Source organism: Platichthys flesus, chromosome 12 (assembly GCF_949316205.1).
Source record: "Platichthys flesus chromosome 12, fPlaFle2.1, whole genome shotgun sequence".
Lineage (NCBI taxonomy): Eukaryota > Metazoa > Chordata > Actinopteri > Pleuronectiformes > Pleuronectidae > Platichthys > Platichthys flesus.
In genome coordinates this window covers 23,118,521-23,137,641 of record NC_084956.1, presented here as the reverse complement: position 1 = coordinate 23,137,641, position 19,121 = coordinate 23,118,521, and the positions used below count along the sequence as shown (strand labels likewise).

Genomic DNA, 19,121 nt, shown 5'->3' with positions numbered 1-19,121 from the left:
TTGTTTTTGTACAGTGTCTGTTTTTGCAGGTTGTTTGTTTCATAATCTTATTATGTGTAGTTTTAGAAGTGTACATATTGTGATCTTTCTTTTTTTTTTTACAGTGCTTCGACACTGTTACTTTAATTCTGTTTTTCTATTACTGCTGTAACAAGTGAATTTCCCCATTGTGTGGATAAATAAAGAAATCTAAATCTAATCTAATGAAAAGTTGTTAACAGAAATGTTCCCTTAAGTTTGATGTTGCAGCTTAATTTGTTTTTTAAGAAGGCATTCAAAGAATTCTGACATTTATTTTAGAGTGAAAGAACAAGTACAATACAGACATTTCATTGCTTCAAACTAAAAAAGAGCAATAAAAGTTCGAACTGTAGTTTTTGTTTTATCGAATAAAACAAAAATCATATTTTTGTAGATTATTTTCAAGATTCTGAGATCTATGAAAATAAATATTTCACTTCCTGACCTATCATTTGTTCTGCATCCCACTGGGTTAGGGTTAGTCTAATTAACTGTTAATAGCGCAACAGTAAATGAGACAAAACCAGAGCAGTTATTAGTCGTGGTGGTTGAAGCACATCCTGCTGTAGGTTGCATCGGTGTATCACCAAATATTCCAAAAAAAATAAATACTCTGCCATTGTTTTGAGCTTTGTTTGTTATACACACGGATGCACATTAAAACGACTAAGGGATGTTAACCATACACGGGCCATCAGCACAGGGCGAGGACACACAACCTCTGCATACGTCCGTCTCTAAGTGCACCTGCAATGTAGGTTCAGCAGCGCAGAGTAAAAGGGCTGCTTGAAGTGAAGTCCACTGCAAATCAGAAGATTTAATGTTTAATAAAAACAGCTCTTGGCCAGTCCCAATGTGAACAGGCAACAGCTAAAATCTGCAGGTGCAGTTGGTTTGGATTTTAATTTATACAATGATGATATAAATAAATAATAAACAATGAAACTGATTCTATAGGACATTGTTTCATTGGGCTGCAAGGATTTTGAAAGTGAGTCTGAATCTGTGATACAAACGTACAGCAGCCTGTTGCCCCTCATTATTTTACAAATGTAACAAAAATCCTTTTTCATTTCCCAATTAACATTAAATCCCCAAAGTTTGTTTCAATATTTTGCTATCTAAGGTAAGGGCTGGAATTTATATGTTTTACACACTTCATGCATCTGTCGTACGATTCTTTTGGACCAATCTTTTGGTCTGCCTGCTTTAATGCCTAATTAGACAGCTGCAATACACCATGGATATCAGTACAAAGGTTGACGACACTTTTCACTAGTGGTTAAATGTCATTGGGACAGACAGGCTGTGCAAGCTGTACGACTTGAGGTCAGGTGCTATACTTTCTACTGAGATTTGCAGTTTCCAGTTGAGGATCAAAGTTTCCACTATTTTCTTTCGACCACAAGCCAAATTGACAAAAAATGGGGTAACATGTATCAAAGTGGCTGAAGACGAAATTCCTAAACCCTGATAGAGGAAAAAACAGAGACAACACAAATAAACAGAGTCAAACTGGTTAATGTGTCTGTTGCCACCTTGACGGCCAGTCTTTCTCTATCCAGCTCTGCAGCAGTCGCAGTACATCATTGCGCTGGTAGATGCGGCAAAGTTCAGTGAGCTCAGTGACTGTTTTCTGGTTGTAGCGCAGCAGGAACTCCTGGGTGGGGCTGTGGGACAAGGAGCCCTGGGTCCGGTATTCCAGTAGGGTCAGTTCATCGTAGCTCATTCCCCAGCGACTGGCAAAGTTTTTCCAGTTTTTGACGGTGCAGTGGTTTGGATCCAGTTTGAGCCGCAGCAAGTCCAGGAGGTCTTTGTCATTCATGAGGTCACTGATCTTGGGAGGAGGTGCTGGGCAGCAGCACTTTTCACAGTGGCTGTCTATCAACTGCAGTTCTTTGGCGTAGTCTGAGCTCAGATAGACAAAGAGGGGGGGAGTCAGTGTAAGACATTTTTTAATCACCAATGACAGTATACAAAATAGACATTTAAAAGGGGGTAAATATGAGTTTAGACTATCTAAAGCCACGTTACATGTCCCTGTGGACTAATGGTCGATGGAACAACTTCCCCCGTTCCTGTCTGTGTCCGCTGCAGGAGCTGTCACATCAATAACACTATGTTCCTGTTTTTGTGACAATCATTTTGTTCAAAATAAATCTTGTGTTGCGTTGACAAGGCCAATATTTTTGTGAAATATTTCACCCAAACAATCCAGAAACTCTGCACCCTTCATGCAGTGTAAGAATTGATTTACCTGGAGAAGTAGATGTTGGGCAAGAGCATTCTTCAACATCTTCAACGGGCTGCAAAACAGAAAAAACAGTTAACCCCGTTAGCTACATCCATAGTACAGTCACCAGCCTCAAATATTTCCAACATCAGCTAATTACATGTCATTTAAAACAATGATACACTATATATATCATGTTACAGCTAATTTTCTGGAAAATGGATTCGAAATGTAAATCAATTTCAAAATAGATACCGAACATATAGATACCCAAGTTAAAAAGCTAGCACAAGTTATCTCTAAAAAGCTAACACAAGTTAGCTTTTTAGAGATAACTGAAAGATAAACACAAAGTTCAGCTGACTGATGACAGTTTTGGGTATTTGGACATAAAACAAAGTGCTCAACACAATTTTTATTTTAATTGACAATGCCACTTTTATTCATTAATTATTAGTTATTTATTATCCTAGTTAGTAAACAAATGATATGACACTACTATAAGGGGGATCTGAGCACGCATTCCTCTGCCAAGGCTAATGCTCAATTTCACCATGTGAAACTGTTTCCCATTAATTATCTAGACTGTAGCGGCCATATTCTAATTAGTCTAAGACTAATGTCTAATGAACCAAATTAGTTTTAGATTTTTCAGAATAACAGAGATGTCTTACTTGGGGCGCTGGCGCTGTTGCTGCATTTTAATATTTGTTACGTATCAGCAAGTTGTGTGCAATGTGGCTCATATTTCACTCTTTGGTCTTTTTACCTGTTACTTGGAATCTGTCATGCACATGCAAGTGCAGCCCCACTACAAACATGGATTGAATTAGTTCTTTGGGAATTGCCACAGAGAAAATGAATCAGAATTCCTCGATGCTCTATTTAGTCAGATCTGCAACAAAATGTAATGTAAGTTCAGTCCGTCAGTCCTGCTAACTGACAAACATTTGTCAATGTAAACAAATGGCAAGGCCCATCCAGTCATTATCCATATTAACTCAGCAAAACGTGTGTCTGCTTGTGACAAAATTTGTATATACAGGTAAAAAACAGTGGAGAGCAAACAAACGATTCATAATAAAATCAGAGTGAAAATAGGATGAGGCATGACAATGCTTAAGGATCTTCAGCGTTGAGCAGACACGATTTGTGTCTTGACAACTTGCCATATGCACAGTTAATCATGTGACCACATGGATGCAACTGAATCTCTGAATTTTACCCAAACAATTTTGTATATGATCATTAGGCCCCTCTCCTACACGCTGGGGAATTCTGAGGACACTGTGTTCAATCCATTCAGGAGTTTGTTAGACCTTTTACTACAAACTACAAAGTGAACCTCTGTGCACCATAAATGTCTTTAATAAATGGTATGGCAAACCATCTCATAGCTGTTGACAAATAAAATACATTTGTTCACTGGAACAGTTCTTCCTTTCAGTTCTCCACCTGAATAAATCGTTGTTGCAGACGATGAATTGTGGATTATAGTGGCATCGGACTCTGGTGGTGGATCCTGGTCGTGGTGGCTGCTGAAAGTGGACTAGGATTACAACAAGACTGCTTGATATACAATATGTCTCCTCAGATGCTCAACCATTATCGACATAATGCCTCATCCATTTACCTTCCATTATACTACATATTGTTTATTCTAATCAATATTGTAAATATGTTTTTTCTGATTTCCTCCATTTGACATTTATTGCACTTCTGTTTGTCCTGGGAGAGGGATTCCTCACATGTGGCTCTCTCTGAGGTTTCTACGTCCTTTTTACCATATTAAAAGTTTTTTTTGGTAGTTTTCCCTGACTCTTGTTGAGGGTTAAGAACAGAGGATGTCTCACCTTGTTAAGCCCTATGAGACAAACTGTGATTTATGAATAAGGGCTATACAAATCAATTTGTTAAATTAAAGACTTGATTTGATAGATGTTAAAGGTCAATCTGCTGGATAAATTCATTGCTGCCCGTTCTACTGTTAATGACCAGGCTTGATCAATTATCTTTCCCTACATGTGTGAAGCACAATCCAGATTTATGCTAATGTAACAGTAGTTGGCTGCAGTGATATCATAATGTACATATCCTGAACCTCAGCTGTGCCTTTCTCTGGTTTCTTTTTCACTAGTTGGCCTGTGGCAGGTGCAGTCTCCTCTTATGCGTCTCACACTGTGTGATGTTTTTTTGCTGCTGCGTGTGAAACGTATCTCAGAGAAAACTGCTTTAAATACAGAAGATCAAGACCAGGCATATAATCCAGTAAGTCGCCTTGCAGGGATGTATACATTCTACAGGTGGTGAAGAGACAGACTGCCATCTTTCTCCTCAGTTCCAAACGCTGCATGTTCCTCACACTGTATGTTTAATCTTCTACAGTGTTGTCTTTTAGAACGCTGCATGACGTTTACACACTTTCTACCCATGTGTCCCTGGGCTGTTATTAGCAACGCTCACAGCTGTGCCTTCCAGTTCAGTGGGATGAGATCACATCCTGTACGCTCACTGCTGAAAATTAGAAAGCACTCAGAGTGTGTACCTCTGCCAAGGTAGATTCAATACTGTACATTTCTCAGTTTTCATAATAGAAAATGCTGAGGAGTTTTAATCTGCATGTAGGCCCAAATCAAGCATCAAGACACTCAACACTGAGTGTTTGATTGTTTGATGCTGGAAAATTCTGTATACAATAATTTTTATTTTCAAATGATTATAGAAATTCATGATGTTGCTGCTTCATCTCTGGATAAAAGGCCATAAGTGTGTGATTGATTTCTTTTTTTGAACAGTTTATGAAAAACTGGCCAGGGCTGGCAACTAATTATATGTGGAGGATAAAGGTCAATTTAATTTAACATGAAAGATTTGGAAAAAAAATTCCCTTTCCCTGACTGTTCCACACCAGAACAAACATGAGAACAGCAATGCAACCTGAGCCGTAAGAATTTTGGGAAAAATAGTAACAGCACAAGAAGTAAATAAACAACAAATATAAAAACATGTATTGGTTCTTCCGTGATTCTTTAGAAAGACATTTATTTCTATCCAGAATGTCACTCAGCGCATACCTCAGCCAAGGTCCAATAGTCCCCTTAAACTGCATCAAGTCACACCAACTGACACACACCCATAGATATTATTCTCCTGAATATGTCCGATTTGTTACATCAAGACCCAGGATTCTCTGGGAAAACTGTACAAATGTCAAAAACCACCTGTGCAACATGTTGCTATGTTAAAGTGAGACAATTCAGGGGTCTGTCCCTTTGTCCAGGTCTGCGTTTCAATTTTCTGGGTTCTTCCCCATGTTCAATCCCTCAATTTAAGCAGAAGTACCTCAAACCTTTATTGCTAAGAACTTATTCAAGAAACTCAAAGGTTCCTGCAGAGACTATTGTTCACCTGCATTTCAAACACAGTGTTAAGACCAGGGAAGCTTAAATAAGCCTGAATGACATATGAACAACCGGCCACTACAAAACTATACATCAGCGATGATACTTTATGAATCAATCAGCACTATGACAACATCACTCAACATGGAGATCTAAATGGAATTGAAAAGTTGAAGTTAAAGCTGTGGGCTGTGACGGTGGAAATAAGTGAGGACCCCCCTTAATACACTGTAGGCCCTTTCCAACACTTTAAGAGCCATTGACGATTTATAAAATATACATATTGCCTGACATATTTTCTCTCTCACCCTCTCCTTGGTGTCATTGCTTTACTCCAGATGTTTTCAAATTGGATCTTTGTTCTTTCCTTGAGGTCCTCTCAGATCATGTTCTTCAAGTATATTTAAGAACTAGCAATAATTTTGCCTTCCTGATTGTCCATCCTGTATATTTCTGACCACATCTGTCTTGGAAAAGGGAACCCTCCTCAGCTGCTCTTCTTAAGGTTTCTTAAATGTCTTCCTTTTGATTCAATTCAAGGGTCTGACAGAGTAGTTTATGCTGTAGGAGTTTAAGGCCTTCTAAGGCAAATTTGAAATATTGGGATATAGAAACAATTATCTTCATTATTAGTCTTATCTTGACAGTTTTTTGTATTGTCCATAATTTTAGTATAACGTACAGATTCCAGTGACAGAGGCGACTGTCAGACTGGTTTGGAGGTGTATTACAGTCTAGACACAGATGTTTGGCTGTTGGGGGAAGTTCTACAAGGTGCTCTCACATCCTGCAGGTGACGCGCTCATATTCAAATTCAAATTTGATTTGTCCCGTACACCAACCAGGTAATTGTGGTGTTCAGCAGTTAATACATATGATAGAAAAATCAAGTGAGAAAGTGTGGAAAGACTTAAAACTGAAACTAATCTTTATTTGGTGCTTATGTGTAAATCTTCAGTGATGATGACTACAACAGGCTAATGTTTCAAACAAGGGTAGTGCATGGACAGAGGTTAATACTGACCTGTCTTATTCTGTCTGAGGAGGGACTCAGGTATCCAGAGGGCATTGAGCTCAGGTGCAGTGTCACAGCATCTGCTGGAGACATATTATTGTGTCATTGTATTTTGATTTAAAAATAAACTGCAGATACACATTTATTGCTGTTGATAGTCAGGCAAATGATTATTGCAAAAAGGAAAACTACTGAAGCTACTGTAGGTTGGTTGGTTGATTGGTTGATTGATTATTGAGCCACGGTGGCCACTAAAACCATTATTAAAAATGTTATTTCATATTTGAAAAAGGATAGAAAGAGTTGGAGGTTCACATGTGTTTTGTAAAATTGTATATGGATTACCATGAGGATCTGTCACTTGAACTGGATAATTGGCCTCCAATGACTGTGGGAGAGACAAGGGCAGACATGATAACATTAGAAAGTAAAATGAATAAAACTAAAAGAATCTCGAGAAAGAAAAGCTTGTCTTCTCTCTGAGCCTTCTTTGTGGGAGCTTTACATTCGGTCTGTTTCTGAGACTGAGTGTGTAATCGTGGAGGAAAATGACTCCCTTGTGTGCACAGACAGGGAGCAGCCTGCTACAACTTGTCCCTCAATAAGCCCCCAGGCTCTAGGAATCACAGCACAGTGTGTTCAGTTATGCTACATTTCTTAGCAGAATACTGCTGAGACTCTTTTTAAAGACGAACAATGAGAAATCAACACTCAGCGAACAGGATAGAAAGGGCAAGACAATGAGACAAGACAACATGCGACTGGAGGGAAGAAGAAATGAAAGGTGCTTACAAATTCTGCCACAAAGCTGGTGGTGTCCGTGTCCTCCACAGGTCCAGAGCTGCTTCTGTCTGCTAATGACAAAAAGGAAGAGGCTTTAGTACGCTCAGCATGCCGTCACTTCTAGTCATTTCATCCACTTCCCACTTATAAGAAATTCACTGAAGGGACAAACAGAAAAAGCCACATCCTCCTGACAGCGAGCACGTACTGGTGAGTATGACGTATTTTAAGTGTTAATGTAGGAGGTCACACATTGACTAATAATCACATGTCCCAATCATTTAACTTTCAAAATGTTTACTACCCTATTTGTGTTCAAACTGCATTACTGAAAACGTGTGAGGTGCCATGTGCACGTCGTCCCTGAATAAAGCAAAAGAGTAAAAGCTTTTCAGAGACAATGACAATACTGTTCAGAATACTCTTGTATCTACGTAATGCCCTCAGCACATGCTGCTATATCTTTACCAAGCATGTTCGCGGATGAGTGAGGAGAGCAGCACAAAGGCAGCTTTTCAGAAATAGAAAATACCTGAGCAGGGAAACACTCGGCCTTCATCAGTTTACGTCACTGAACAGCCATTGTATCCAAAGTGCAGTAAATAAAGAGCAGTCCCGGCCTTTCTTCGGGTACCCTCTATAACGATGAAACTTTAATTTGCATGGGAGAATTAGGATTAAGTGTTCAGGTGTTATCAGACCATCTCGTTCATGCTGTATGCTTGTTTGTAAGCCAAGCAAAACCTGGTTTAAAGCCAAAGTGTATTTAAACAAGACAAACTGTAATTCAGATACAATCATCACATCATCATTCACAATAGAAAATTACCTTTACTTCTTTAGATGTCTCTTTATCTTTTGTTATATTGGTTTTTCAATTCTGAACTGTGTGTTCCACGGGATACCTTTAAAGGTCAAGTCTGGTTATATGTATTTAATGCTTCAACGCTTCAGCGGTTGCCATGGTAATCAATGTCCAAATAGCCCTCACAATAAGGGAAATTAATTCAACATTATTCATTAATAATAAAGACAAGGAAATTCAAACTTAGTGATAGTTGTGTGTGCTGGTCATTTTGTGCACTGGTCATGTCACACAGTTTGTGAAGATGACCCCCAAAAGACAAGTGGCAGATAATCCTGAGGAAATAGACATGTCACAAATCTATGACGAGCTTTGACAAACAACCTGAGAACTGTAAGTAATGGCTCAGAGGTGTTGCAACTGCTACTGATATGAGCATGGCCTGCAAGTTTAACTTGGAAGTCCCAATTTTTGGAGATGAAAACCGTTGTCGGACAAGTCAAAACAGAAGCTTGAAGGAGAAAGTAAGGAGAAAGTAAAAACCTTAAACCCTTTGTTTTACTCAAGAAATGCAGATGCACCATGGCAAACAGGCAAACATTAACATTATCAAACAATCCAAAAATCGTTAGTTATCAAACTATCAGCTGGTTAGAGATGACTCACTTGTTCGAATCAAGTGCCCCTGAATCCACCTTCAGCATCTAAACAGTTGAAGGTCAAAATGTGTAGGTTATCATTATTTGTATAATGCATATCTTTTTTCAGAGTTTCCAGAGACGCCTACATCAACACCCGTCGGGACTGAGACACTGAACTGTGCCTCTTTCTTGCACACGCACAAACACACACAAACAAACACATTAACAAACACACACACAAACAAAAACAATTAAAAACACACACACAAACAAAAACACAAACAATTAAAAACACACACACAAACAAAAACACAAACAATTAAAAACACACACACACACACACACACACACACACACACACACACACACACACACACACACACACACACACACACACACACACACACACACACACACACACACACACACACACACACACACACACACACACACACACACACACACACACACACACACACACACACACACACACACACACACACACACTTTTTTGTAAAAGAGGTCATAGACAGTAATGATCCATTTGAGAAGAAATGAATGGTAATTCCCCTTTACCACAGCTTCTTGAAACAAGCCCACACAACTCTACTAGGAAATGTTGACATGTTGCACTTTGACCCCTATTTTCTTTCAAAAAACTAAGTAGTTATTCAGTGTTTGAGCAGAGTATCAATAATTCTCGTGTAAAAAAGCCACACAGAACATCCTGCAAACTTGCCAACACTTCCAATGTTTGTTTAATCCTGCTACAGCTTTCGTTTAAGCCTAGAACACTAACGTACAATTAGTAACACCATCACTAACGTCGGGTACATAATACCAGATATAATATTCCCGATAAAAAATACTTCTGATCAATGTACAACAATACATGGCAATTTTAAGTACTTTTCTTTTATTTTCCCCTAAACAACATCTCATAAAAAGAAAAACAGGTATAATGGGGGGACCCTATAAAAAGGCTCTGAAATTTGTGAAAAATGAGGGAATCTTTAAAGAAAATTTCCCCCAAAAATGTATATTTGGGAACTTGTTTTTCGGTCCAGCAGTTCCTGGGACCTGTCCGGTGAAGGCACAGTCTCCCTGCATTATTTACAACTTATATTATATACAACAAATATTTTACCCTCAATCACTAACGTTGGGTGAAAATCAACCGAACACGTGCCTAGGGAAACTAGCCTCACTTCTATGAGGTCAGCGAGCAGACTGAAGCTACCCGAGGACCTTTTTTCCAGAGGAGGTGCATGTGTGAACCCAAATGTCAGAGTAAGTCGCTCGACAGTTTCCACACACTGCTGCTGGACTCAAAGCAAGTGAGCAGGGGGATTGATGAAGCTTCTAACAAATAACTACTGGTGAAAAATGTTATGATTAATTACTTATTACTATTGCAGTTGTATTAAACACCAAACATTTTTGAAAATATGCTAACTGTAGCATCCTAGAGCTCAAGGTAATGTTTTGAAAATATTTTGCATCGTCTGAACAGTTTATTTTGTGCAGTGACAAGCAGCAGACTAAAGCTTGCAACTGTACGACGCATCCCCAAAATGACGAGGCAAGTAGGCATGTTTGGGTTACCTCTATCATACTATTGAAATGACTGCAAAGTAAAGGCTTGCCTGGAAGGTAGAAATCTACCTGAAAAACCTACAGTTTTGTAAAATATAGATAAGTTTCTAATCACAGATAATCTGCTCAAACATGAAAAACTACCAGTACATAAGTTCACAATGCAACCCTGGGTGGTATTCCCCTTCAAATACGGTGCATTAAGTATTTGGACTAACAGCCAGTCACCCAATTATGAAGCGTAAGTCGAACCCCAGATCAGTTGAGCATTGTTTCTCCCTCTCTGGGAATGCAGGGACATGTAACTGCATGCTCTGGATAAAGTTCAAGAGATGAAATATAAACCACATCATAATACACTGCTTAGGGCCATAATTCCATGCAGGTGAACCCAGCTTTTCTCCATTTTGACCACCCATGAAAAGATAAAGCACAGTTTCTCAGCCTGTTTAGCAGCGTGTTTGCATTGTCATGGGTTTGTTTCTACACATGAATAGAGGAGAATGGCATGTCAATACCTGACTCAGGCCACAATGAAGTCTAGACGGAGAGCAGCCCTATACACACACCTTTAACAATATCTCTACTTAACGTGTATCAAATGTCTTTAACAGCATGCGTGCATATTCATGAGCTGCACAGGATTCACCTGTTGTATTACTAACTGCCTCTTTATTTACAATTCACCCAATTAGATCATATGTTTCTCCCTGATCAAAGTCACATAAAGCCATTGTGTTTTTTTTTTGACAGTTTATTGAATTGTAAGATCTCAGATTGTCTTAAGCTTTCTTTCTAAGAGCTAGATAAGAAGTTTGATACCAATCGTGTCTCTGTGGGCAACATTGGTAACAGCAGTCCTGATGTGGGGAGCCTCGCATTGAGACTGGAAGCAGGGGCTAACAGCTAGCCTGGCGCTGACCAAATATGGTTCAACAACAACACATCAAAAGCATCTTTATTAATACAGTGTAGTTGGTTTGTTCAACCTTTACTTTAACACAAATGTAACACAATCATTTGTGGTTTTAGAGAGAGCTAAATGCTGGAAGTATTTCTTGACAAACAGGAGCCAGGTGCAGTAACTAGGTTGAGGTTTCCAAACCTGTGTTCCTGTCAACCTTTGCTATTGGTGAATATGGTCACGCTGGTGCATGCAGGTCAGTGTGTGTGTGTGTGTGTGTGTATGTGTGTGTACGTGTGTCTACATGTGTGTTTTGTTTGATGGTGTGGGTGTACTGTGTATGTGTGAAACTGTTCTACTCCTTGATTGACATCACACCCTTAAAATATATGGGTGGTTCAAAATGAAGACAATTTATATGTCTGTAAAGATGTGTGGTGCCTGTTCGACCTGTACTTGACCCTGAAAGTCCCAGCCCACACCTAACATCCTGCAGAGGTAACAATATCCCTGTCCCTGCCAATTGGACAGAGAAACAATGTGCAGGTAAGCTAGGGCAGTGGTTCTCAACCTTTTTTCAGTGACGTACCCCCTTTGAAGAAAAAATTCTGCCGAGTACCCCCTGACCAGCGCAAAGCATTTTTGGTTGAAAGAAAGATGTAATGTGATTTATTAATCCTTGTAACTAGACACATTCAAATTTAAAACTCCATCAATTTCCATAACATTGCTCATTTGTAGTGGTCTCTCTTGAACTATTTGGAAACAAAAAGATATAAAAATAACTAAAGACTTTTATTATTATCTCAATATAAATAAAGATTTGTGCACATCAAAATAATTATCAACTTAAAGTGACCTCTTTTGGGATCATAATAAAGATATGTTCTCAAACTGAACTCATGAACTTAATTATAGCTAAACACTTCTTCCCAAAAAAGTAATCATTAACTTAGTTTTAAATAAAAGATTAGCTCAAAACATATTTTTTTAATATTTATCATCTTAAAATATCTTCTTTAAAGATCGAAAAGAATACTGACAGGTAGCTTGTTTCCGCTTGCTTCTGGGAGGCTTTTCGCATCGTGTCTTGAGATGACCTGAATTCAGAAAGTTTCCTCTTAAAAAACTCAGGTGGCTTAGCAACATGACTTTCATGTTTTGTCTGGAGATACCGCTGAAGATGTGGTGGCTTAATGCCACTGTTGGCTAATCTCTCCCCACAGAAAAAAACAAAAAGTGTAAATAACCCAGTCTATGTTAATGTTAATATTGGTGAAGTGTCTTTCTGTTATTTTATTGTGAAATATTTGTTAGCTTTAAGGTCATACAATTTCATTTCCGCTTTTGTATTACAGGCTTTTATTTTGAAAGGGTACCGGTAGAGACGCGGACTTCTTGTTATGAATCATTAACTTCACAACGGAAAACGTTTACGTTTTAGCGCCCCTTCGAAGAGGCACAAGCTCTCACGGTGATGTTTAGGGAAGGCTCTCTGCTCTGGTTTCGCCTTCTTTGGCGCTTGTCCCTCCGTGTTACAGCAGTATTGCTGCTGCACTTCAACTCAACTCCATTGTTGAAGTTTTCAAGGCAGGTGATGACAGGCGATGACAGGTGGCGTGTGCCAGGTTGGGTCAAACCATCGGTATGGGGGAGATTCTGTTTTTTTAGGATAATTAAATAATTATTAGGATCCCTTTTCAAGGATTTTTGAATGGATGCTAATTTTAAATATATAAAAAAAAATCCCAAGTACCCCCTGGAGTACCTTCAAGTACCCCCAGGGGTACGCGTACCCCCATTTGAGAATCACTGAGCTAGGGTGTGCAAGAGATCACAAGAATCATAATAATCATAAATGTGAATTGCGTCCATATAAAAATGCATGTAAATGCTTTATTGACCAATACCCATGATTCTGTTACTAGTCCGATATTAGTTTTGGAATGTATGGTTGTCAATCTAGCTGTCAGGATTTTAACTAATACAACATGTGTTGTTGTGGTAGTGGATCACTTTAACCCCTTGATTTCTCTTGTCTGTCTCACTTTACCCCTAAGCTGGGGTAAAGTGAGACACAAGACCACTTTTTTTAAAACAATCATATTTTCACTGCTCTTTGTCATGAAGACATTCTGATCATTTCCATTGCTAGGAAACATCCTGAATTAATGGGAAATGTGTAAATTTTACTGATATATCATTTGGATCGCCTAGAGGGGAGCAAATGTAAAAAATGTCTCACATTACTCCGCTCACCCCTACTGTACTGTATGTGAAATCAGACTTAAGTACAAGTGAAAGTATTAGCAGTGAAATGTAATTAAAGTACTAAAGTAAAAGTATGGCCCAGCCATATTTCAGTCTACTTCACCACTGCAGCTGGAAGTGTGAAGGTAGAATCATGAGTGTAGAGTTCAAGGGGGCTGGTTGGGGAAGGATTGGTGAGTTAAGGATTAATTTAATAATTCTAACTAATCACAATTTCTGGTTCAAACACATTAGTTTAGAATATATGAGCAGTTGTTAGTGGTATCCTAGACTATTCTGCTCTCTGTACAAGTCGCTGTTCTATAAGGACACAGTCTGGCTGCATTCAACTTGTCATGCTCTCCGAAAAAAACCATTTACAAGTTACAGCTGAAGCATTTTGAACCAAAAAATGTGAACACTACTGTGACCTTTGTTATTCACTAACTGAAGGAAACCTACACACATCCTGCTTAAGCTTACAGACTTACTCAAGATCTGCCATAAATTACAGTTTAGTGATTGTAAAGGGAACTACACTGTATTCTGGGATCACATAGGATTGCAGACAAACAGCCATTAACCTACAGTGTGACTAAACACATGTTCATTATCCTGTGTCAAACACTGTGTGTGTGAAAGTGGTTCGGGCAGGAAACACAAAGCTGGTTTCACCTAAATATCAAGGAAATGAAAGGCAACAGAGGTGTCATGCGCCATATTCAGTCAGATTGTCACAATGATGTCATTTGTTTTCATATGAAGACATCAGTTCTCAGACATGACCTCCAGAGGGTTTGCGGAGAAATGGCTCTGGACTTTCTGCAGAAGTTTCCTTTTACACATGTACAGCGCAGTCGGAGATTCTCCATTTAGAAGCATTCGTTACAACACAGCAACCTCAGTAGCGTTCAGGTGGTGCAGCAGGCAGAGGAGGTAACATATTTATCCGGTTGTGGTGATCATATGTTTTTGTTAATAGTATTTTCTTTTCCTTTTTGCGTGTGATTCATGCTAGACACGTCACCAACACAACCACTCGCTCAATGTGAATGCTGTGGGGGATCTCCTGCTATTTTCTCACATCAGCTCCTGGAACTGTCTGGAAAAACTACACAATGTCCTCAGGCTCTCACTTGGACATTTGCGTTCACACATGCAGCCCCTGTTGAGTGCTGAGGATCTCTGGTGTTTACTGCATGTCTGAAAGCATCTTATTTTACTGGTTGCAAAAGTGAACGCATCAGCGCACTACATGACATACTTTTCTGACTTCCCTATGAAAGCATGATGATATCATTCTTTCCAGATTCTTATTAATAGTTTTTTTGATCTATTTAAGTCCTCTTGACCTTTGACGAATCAGCTCCATAAGGCTCCAAAAGGGAAAGATAGGCTCTCAAGTAATGTTCCCAGCAAGCTGTTGAATCTGTCCATGTTTTGTTGAGCTATTCTGTTCATAGTTGTACTGGGGGGGTGACGACGACGACGACGACACACACACATGTTCGTCTCTCTTTCTCCTCCTCTACACTGACTCTCACTTTGTATCAATACCTTTTTCATAACTTTTCGTCCCAAGATACCTTCATCTTACTAAATTAATGTTCTTACATCACAAAAACCATCAATAAGGCCATTAGTAACAGCTTACCGTTCAGAGGTTGTTTTATAGGTGGTTGAAAGTAAAAGGGCAGTTATAACTCTAACACTATGAATGCTAAAGGGCAGACGTGAATGAGCCCAAAGACAAGGTCACTGTATTTCACCGTCATTATTAATTTCCAGGACATGAAGGACATACAGTTTAAGGCATTCTGGACACCAAACATCAATGGATCTAACAGGAAACTCTTTTTGTTTCCTCCAATCTAATGGAGCACAACTGATTTTAAGCAAATGTCAGTGAAATGCCTTATTTAACTAAATCCCAGTTGGTTAACTAAAACATTTAAATTGTAAAACGTGTGTTTGGCTTTAGGAGTTACATTCAGTGTTACTGAACAGCTCAATAAAACCATTCATACTACTGCACTACTACAGACACACGCATGAAGGGAACGGGACTCACCAAATGTTTCCTTACACGTCCGCAGACTGCTCATGTTGGAGGCTGTGACGTCTCCCATACTGAGAACTGATCCGATCAGACTGCAAGTGACGATAGGAGTCCACAGTGAGGAGTGAAGGAGCTGATCGCAGCCCACTGAGCCCGGCGGCGGCCACACACCAATGAGACACCTCACACACCAGGGACAGGTTCCTGGAGCTGTGCTGCCTTCACGAGACACGCGTAAAGTCAAGCTTCCGCGAACTCACACGTGGGTGACGCACTGGGTGTGATTGAGATGAGATTGAGATAAAATAAAAAATGTAAATGTCTACTTGTCATTGATGGCATCACAGAGTATATTAAGATTAAGAATAGTCATAACCAATTCAAATCAAGATACATTAATTTGAGTTAAGATTATATTATATTAGACCCACAAGGATATTAAGATTAAGAAGTTAGTTTAGTTAAATTAATTGAAATTAATTTATCTTAGGTCAAATTGAGTTGAGTTAAGATTGTAATCTATTAGTCCCACAACAGGAACATTTACAGGAGGACAGAGAATAGTAAGATTGAGAAGTTAATTTATATAAGTTAAATTGCCTTAAATTAGTTTAGTTAAATTGAGATGAGTTAAGATTATATTTTTTATTAGTCCCACAAAAGGGAAATTTACAGCAGCAGAGTATACTAAGATTAAGAAGCATCAGTAATCGTAATAGTAGTCAACATGCTACATAAACGCAAATACAAAATTATGGACAATATAAATATGACAGCAAAAATATAAAATAGCGATGATGTCCTAATGTGATAGGACTTTCTATCAGTTTATATTATATAATGTGACAACAAGTTATTTTGATTGAAAGGTGTGAACATGTTCTGATGGATCCAAACTGAAAGTTAACAAAATGTCAAAGGCAGGAAGGATAATCAGCTAGATATTGTGTGCACTGGTTACTCAGAAACCAAATTTCTGATGCAATTCTGTGTAACCAGCCACACCGGCTGTGTGGTTTCCTTTATCATTATACAACAGAAACGGCCCAGTGAAACAAATATTTTTGAACCAGCAGGTGTTTGTCCGCTGTTATCTGTTCCTGGTAAAACTAAATCTCTTCAGTTTTTTTGAAGCCATAATTGTTGAATTTAGACTTATGCTTTCGTATAGATATTCACTCCCTGTTGGTGAGGCTTTACAAGTGACCAGAAAGCAGTTAACTGTAGATGGAGATGTTCTTCTACTAGATTAAAGTGCTCAGAGTATTCTAAAGCCAAATTGTTTTTTAAGTTGTTCGACTTTGAACACACTCATATTAATCAGATTTTTGCATTTAGATTTTAAGCACAAATGTTTCTTCGATGAACTACTTTGAGAAAGAATCATTAAACTGCTTTTCATTCCATGTTCGTGCTTTTCTTGGTATTTATTTATATGTGAATCTACAGTGTTTGGGTAGACTGGTTAATTCATGACAGCACCTTGTACTTTAGGACAGACATATCACCTGATGCCTTATGTTATATAGAGCAAACCAGCAATTGGTAAAATGATCAACAGATTAAATGATGGAGAAGATGTATCGCTGAATCTCAGATATTGGGATGTTTGTTTCCGGTGATAGTCTTTAAATTACGTAAAGGCCATGACTCCACAATCCTACTCACTACACTGTGTTTCCTCATCAGTGAGTCACAAAGTTACAATGTTTTATTTACTAACCCATTGTAGAAAAGCCATCATGCCAAGAAACTACACCAGGAAGACAACCTTGGGCCAAACACTCGCAGAGATGGAGAGTGCAGCCGCTGAGGTCATGCAAGGAAAGAAGTCCTTAAGAAAAGCTGGAAAGGGATAGAAATATTGATAAGACAACCCTCAAAAGATTCATAAAGAAAAAAGAGAAAGGGAAAGTAAAATCAGTAGCCTGGGGTTCAGTAGCTGAGGCAAAGAGAATATTCACAGATGAGATGGAGGAGGAGCTTGGCAAACACTTGAAACAACTAGCTGACCAGTTCCATGGCCTTGCTCCAGTTACGTGCCGTGAACTGGCATTTGAATACGCAGAGAAAAACAATATCCCTGTCCCTGCCAATTGGACAGTGAAACAATGTGCAGATCACATGAATCATAATAATCATAAATGTGCTTAATTGACCAATCCCCATGATTCTGTTACTAGTCCGATATTAGTGGTAGTCAATCTAGTTGTTTGCATTTGAACTATTACAACATGTATTTTTATGGTAGTTTTAAAGAGGAAAAAGTAAGTGGACCACTTTACCCCGTAGCTGGATTATCCGCCCATGACCATAGTCCATTACAAATGCACTGTTATCTCTTTTTTTTATAGCCTATTAGTATATTCTGCTACTTTAACCTTAGTATGAACCAGAATCACATGTTTAAGCATGCGGCCCCCATCTTTAGACTCTCAGTAGTTCTTCTATGCATTTCTTGTTAGTTCTCTCCCCTAGGGTATGATCTTTGACCCCTTAATGGATGAGTGTAGAAAATGGGTTTTCTTCTACTAAGCACGAGGCATGTTGTTATGAATTCATCCTTACATTTACATGTTATGTGCTCAGATACATGCAGTCATGCACCTCTCAACCATGGGATGTGGGATGTTGCCATGGGCGTAGGCAACCCCTATATATATTGTATGTTTGACGCCTGCAAAGCAGGCTTCACTATTGGCGTGTGAATGTCTCCGGATTTCTAGAGTCCGTCCTGACCTGTGAAGACTTCTGTGTAATAAACTTTAACAATACAAGCAAGTTCTGGGTCTGCGGAGAATTCTTCCTTCAGCATCAACTTCACCATCATCGACCTCTCGGCTGCCCAAGATATACGATAGAATCAATCAATCAATCAATAAAATTTTATTTGTATAGCCCATATTCACAAATTACAATCCTCTGTCCTTAACCCTCAGCAAGAGTAAGGAAAAACTACTAAAAACCCTTTTAACAGGGTAAAAATACATAGAAACTTCAGAGAGAGTCACATGTGAGGGATCCCTGTCCCAGGACGGACAGAAGTGCAATAGTTGCCATGTGTAGGAGAACATCATCAATAATCAAAGTCTCTAGCAGCATTTGATGAGGGTAGACATCCCGAAGGACAACCCCAACATGACATGCCAAGCAGTCCCGCTGCAAGCACAGTCCATGGTCAGCAACCATCCAGACCACGATCCACCGCAATCCCTGGTGCGGCCACAGAGGCCCTGGATCTGCGGGTGATAAAGCAAAGGGATTCCGGGGAAGGGGGATAGGGATGGAGAAGAGGAAGGAGAAGCTGGAAAGAGAAGCTCCGTGTGTCATGTGTCATAAAATAGAACAAGTAACGTTCTGGTGCACTGATTAGCTCTAACTATAAGCTTTATCATAAAGGAAGGTTTTGAGCC

General features: G+C 39.1%; 1 protein-coding gene across 2 annotated transcripts; it reads right to left on the bottom strand.

Annotated features, from left to right (window-relative positions):
• Positions 1-277: 277 nt before the first annotated feature.
• On the bottom strand, positions 278-15,914 carry edaradd (EDAR-associated death domain). 2 transcript variants are annotated; one of them, XM_062401784.1, is made up of 6 exons: positions 15,721-15,914; positions 7,463-7,524; positions 7,016-7,058; positions 6,680-6,753; positions 2,279-2,327; positions 278-1,929 (listed from the first exon to the last, which is right to left on the bottom strand). In XM_062401784.1, the coding sequence occupies exons 1-6, from the start codon at positions 15,776-15,778 to the stop codon at positions 1,541-1,543; spliced, it is 675 nt and encodes a 224-aa protein (XP_062257768.1). In that variant the 5' UTR covers positions 15,779-15,914; the 3' UTR covers positions 278-1,540. The 2 variants fall into 2 exon arrangements, with proteins under 2 accessions (XP_062257768.1, XP_062257769.1); XM_062401785.1 differs by having other exon boundaries at positions 6,680-6,750; positions 15,721-15,913.
• Between the last annotated feature and the right edge of the window lie 3,207 nt (positions 15,915-19,121).